General features: G+C 48.4%; 1 protein-coding gene across 1 annotated transcript; it reads right to left on the bottom strand.

The window, feature by feature from the left end:
* Positions 1-262: 262 nt before the first annotated feature.
* On the bottom strand, positions 263-4,653 carry LOC140305176 (B-cell receptor CD22-like). The gene is made up of 6 exons (XM_072383931.1): positions 4,629-4,653; positions 4,079-4,333; positions 914-1,171; positions 593-686; positions 372-491; positions 263-314 (listed from the first exon to the last, which is right to left on the bottom strand). Exons 1-6 carry the CDS (start codon positions 4,651-4,653, stop codon positions 263-265), a joined length of 804 nt encoding a protein of 267 aa, XP_072240032.1.
* Positions 4,654-4,882: the final 229 nt, after the last annotated feature.

Here is a 4,882-nt window from a genome sequence, read left to right as displayed (position 1 = left end):
TTCAGAACAACCTGAGATGAAGCTGTAACTGCAGAGCTGCTTATCTGAAGCTGGGAGGATTTATTACAGCAAGAACATTTATTATCAATACAATAAGAACATTTATAAACCTAACCCTTGTTCTAGTTTGTGTTCCCATCAGCATTCCTGCCTCTGCAGCTTCTAAAGAGAATCCCCTCAGATGTGGTGAAGCTGTTGTTTTCCACCATCTGCAGATGTGAGGGCAGCCTCTTTCTTCCATGCAGGAGGCTGGAACCGGACTTCACAGCAGGTCATCTGCCTGAGACCTCGTCACGATCAGGATGAGAGTCCAGCTGATGGGGACAGATGAGAGGATGAGCTCACATTGACCCCAACACCTGGACCTGTACCAGTTCCACTGCCTTTCATTAGAAACATGTTGCAGAGAAGTTTGGTCAGCAGAGCCTCTCACCTGCATCATCTCTACAGCTTCCTTTGGTCCAGTTTGGAAGCTGATCCTTTCCTTCTTCCTGAATTCATTCCAACAACAGAGTCAAGATTGAACTAAACACAACAAGTAAAGACCTGAAGAAGAGCGCTAAAGAGCAGTGACGGATTTTTATTGGTTTACCTCAACCACAGACTCACGACCAGCAGAGGAACCAGCAGCAGGACCACCAGAGTCGCCCTGATGAGGTTCAGCATCTTTACTGATGACCGTACAGCTGAGAAAGTGTCAGATGAGCATCAGTCTGCAGCTGTCACTCAGTGTTAGAAAGCTGTGACATGAAGGAGTTTCTTCCACAGATACAAAAGGTGGAGAAATCTGTGGACTTTACTGCCTTCGCTCAGTTGTTGGATCACAAGTTTATTCTCATTCTTTTCTGTGTTTTCATGAGTTCTGATGCAGTAAACAGGTGTCTGTGTTAGAAAGTCAGGATATAAATCTCACCTGGAACAACCGTCAGAGCAACTGTGGAGCGCTGACTTCCTCTCGTGTTCTGAGCTTCACAGGAATAATTTCCACTGTGTTCAGGTCTGACGTCAGTGATGGTGAAGTTCTGTCCTGAAGCTTTTGGTGACTCTTCCTCCTCCTTGTACCAGGTGTACTGAGCTGCTGGGTTAGCATCACTGCTGCAGGTCAGAGTCACTGAACTGCCCTCCTCTACCTCAGAGGGCCTCACTGACACAGAGGGAAGCTTTGGAGCATCTGCAGGAGAAAACATGAAATGTTCATTAGAAGATGATGTGTATGTTTGGGTGCAGTGTGAGCTGAGTTGCAGCCGAAGGTGGAGACCTTGGCGGTCTGATACTCGGCTACTGAAGCTGGCTCTTGGGACTCTCTGTTGGGGAAGGAGCCTAAGCTGGTTCCGGCTAGATATAGTCGGATTCACCTTGACACAAAGCTTGGGCTCCAGAACCAGTCCCCTTGAGAGGGGTTGGAGTCTCTTTGACTCTGGAGTTGGCCGTGGTGAGAGGCGCAGGGTGTGGGCATACTCATGCCCCCCAGCTGTGTGCCCGCACATTAGGGTTTACCCCGGTGGATGAGAAGGTAGCCTCCCTCCGGTTACATGCTGCCATTCCGACATTGGCCTCCAATTGTCGGCGACACTTAATTTTTTATTAAACGTTTATTAAATAGCTTATGTTTTACCCAAAACATTTTACACTAATGAAGGCGCGCCGGCATATCAGCCTCGCAAACAAACTTTAATAATCTATTATCAAAATCCCCTGAAATGTCAAATATAAAAATACAGATATTAATGTAACTCTGGCTGAAACTGATTAAGCAGAAATACAGTGTCGGTGAGCTGTCAGCAGCCAGCTGGAGCGGAGCTCTCCACAGAGCCCATGCGTCTTTTGCCCGCTGTCATCATATGCAAAAGTAATAATTGCAATTACAGATATCACGGCTACTGCCCAGGACACAGTTGCGAGCACTCTGCCTTGCCTTGCCAATAGGAGAAGAGAGAAATGACAGCATAGAACGTATAAAACACAACAAAATGCTGTAAAAACGTTTATTCATGTAATTCACGTGATTTATGAGTTCTCGCTCCAATTTTGGGAAGCGCGGATGGGCTTTGTGCATTTGGCACAAACACACAGCTTTATACAGCCTGTTGATATCTTAATGACCTAACTGGTCACACCTGGGAGTAAATGTCATGTAGAGATTGTTTTTACATGACATTACAGCTGAACATATAGCTTTCATCCACAAACCAACGTGGGAGAGCCCGAAGACGCATGTGCCAGACGCACAGATGCATGCGTAAAACCAATTTTGACCACTTCATGCTGTTTATTTGCTTTCTTTTAGTTAACTTTCGTTTCTTTTGGATTCTTGTGCGTGTTATGGAGCCGTTTCGGTCCATGTTTGTAAGCCTTTTTTTCCTGTATTAAATTTTTGGAAGTTGAAACGAGTGGCATTGGAGTGTGATTGAAAACCACCGCGGACTGCTTCTCCGCCTCCAGTTGCCGGGACTTTGTGTTTTTAATAAGGCTTATTATCTGTAAACATGTGTTAAACATATAAAATGCATGAACAGAAAGAAGGGACTCGCCTGTTGAGTAACACACATTTCCTTAAACGGAAAGCCTTGTCGGTATGGTGGGACGTTTGCATGTCGGAATGGGTGTTGCCACCCCCTCCCTCCGCAGGGTGTGGGCATACTCATGCCCCCCAGCTGTGTGCCCGCACATTAGGGTTTACCCCGGTGGATGAGAAGGTAGCCTCCCTCCACATTCGGGTGGGGGGACGGGCCCTAAAAGCTGTTTGTGCTCATGCACCAAACAGCAGTTTAGAGTACCCGCCCTTTTTGGAGTCCCAGGAGAGTGAGACCCCCTCATTCTGCTTGGGGTCTTCAGTACTCACCTGGGCAATGACAGTGAGACCTGGAAGGGCGTGATTGGGAGGAACGGCCCTCTCAATCTGAATCAGAGTGGTGTTCAGTTGTTGGACTTCTGTGCTCATCATGGACTGTCCATAACGAACACCATGTTCAGGCATCAGGGTGTCCACATGGGCACTTGGCACCAGGACACTCGAGGCCGCAGTTCGATGATCAACTTTGTGGTTATATCGTTGGAAATGTGTCCGACAATCAGACCTGGCAGGCCCAAACGTATTGTGAGGGTCTGCGAGGAACGTCTGGTGGAATCCCAGAAGGAGCTTTAACTCCCCCCTCCGGCAGAGCTTCAACCATGTCCCGGGGGAGGTGGGGGACATTGAGTCCGAATGGGCCATGTTCCGTGCCTCCATTGTTAAGACGGCTGACCGGAGCTGTGGCCGTAAGGTGCTCCGGGAGTATGGAGTGTCGGATCCCTTTATAGGGGCTGCTCAGTCTGTATGGCCGGTGTCAGAGTTTGGTCCGCATTGCCGGCAGTAAGTCGGACGTGTTTCCGGTGAGGGTTGGACTCCGTCAGGGCTGCCCTTTGTCACCAATTCTGTTCAGTATTTCTATGGACAGAATTACCAGGTACAGCCAGGGTGCTGAGGGACCCCTTAACGGTTTGGTGACCTCAGAATCGGGTCTCTGCTTTTGCAGATGATGTGGTTCTGTTAGCGTCGTCGGGCCATGATCTTCAGCTCTCACTCCAAATCCAAGACCATGGTCCTCAGCCGGAAAAGGTGCCCTCTCCGGGTTGGGAATGAGATCCTGCCCCAAGTGGAGGAGTTCAAGTATCTCGGGTTCTTGTTCACAGTGAGGGCCGAATGGAGCGGGAGATTGACAGGCGGATCAGTGCGGTGTTAGCAGTGATGCAGGCTCTGCATCGGCCTCTCCTGGTGAAGAAGGAGCTGAGCCAGAAGGCGAAGCTCTCTATTTCATCTGGGAGGGGCTCGTGGTAGAACCGCTGCTCCTCCGCATTGAAAGGAGTCAGATGAGGAGACATCTGGTTAGGATGCCTCCTGGACGCCTCCCTGGTGAGGTGTTCTGGGCCTGACTCACTGGGTGGAGACCCCGGGAGACCCTCTGGGAGACCCTCTGGGAGCCGACTGGGAATAAAACTTCCTCTTTAAGCTGCTCAGTGAACTCCAGCAGCAAAATGTCCGTGTTAAACAGACAGAGCTGAAGGAAACATGTTCATGAATCTCATTTCTTTTACTCACATTTCACATTAATAAAGGAGGAGGCTGACCACTTCCATCCCAGCTTGTTTTCAGCTGAACAGTCATACTGTCCAGAGTCAGAGGACTGGATGGAGCTGAAGAAGAGCTGTGAGTCTTCACTGGGACGTTTATAACCATCTTTGTACCAGGTGTACTGAGCTGCTGGGTTAGCATCACTGCTGCAGGTCAGAGTCACTGAACTGCCCTCCTCTACCTCAGAGGGCCTCACTGACACAGAGGGAAGCTTTGGAGCATCTGCAGGAGAAAACATGAACACATTTAATATCTAACAACATGGTTGAGTTTTCCGATAAATGTAAAGCATAAAGTTTACAGGAAACACTTTACAGCATCTATTTTAGAATAAAAACTAAGCTGCTGTCTGCTGTTATCTGTACAGAGCATGGAAACATCATGATCTCCACCATAAGGAACAGAGAGCCTCAGCTTCAGAGTCTGAATCGACTCATAAAGCAGGAAGCTGCAGACAGAAATGACTCGTCTCACAGCTCTGATCCATCCATTTCAACATAGAACATCATAAAGTGACGCTCAGCCTCAGCTACAGACTCCATGTTTGCCCACATCGGTCTCTGTGATTCCAGTGAATGTAAATGTAGACATACAGTACCTGACACAGAGAGAAGGACGGCAACAAATCCACTCAGTGCTGCAGTTAAACTCATGGCTGCTCCTCTCATCTGTCTGAGACTCCTCACACACAATAATGCACACAGTCTTCCTTCTTCACACAAATACACAGAACTACCTACGATGCGGAAGGAGTTTGTCTTTAAAGATGCT

Source organism: Leuresthes tenuis, unplaced genomic scaffold (assembly GCF_036924035.1).
Source record: "Leuresthes tenuis unplaced genomic scaffold, fLeuTen1.0.hap1 SCAF_4, whole genome shotgun sequence".
Classification (NCBI taxonomy): domain Eukaryota; kingdom Metazoa; phylum Chordata; class Actinopteri; order Atheriniformes; family Atherinopsidae; genus Leuresthes; species Leuresthes tenuis.
Note: the sequence above shows the minus strand (reverse complement) of the source record. Positions and strands in the feature narration are given on the sequence as shown.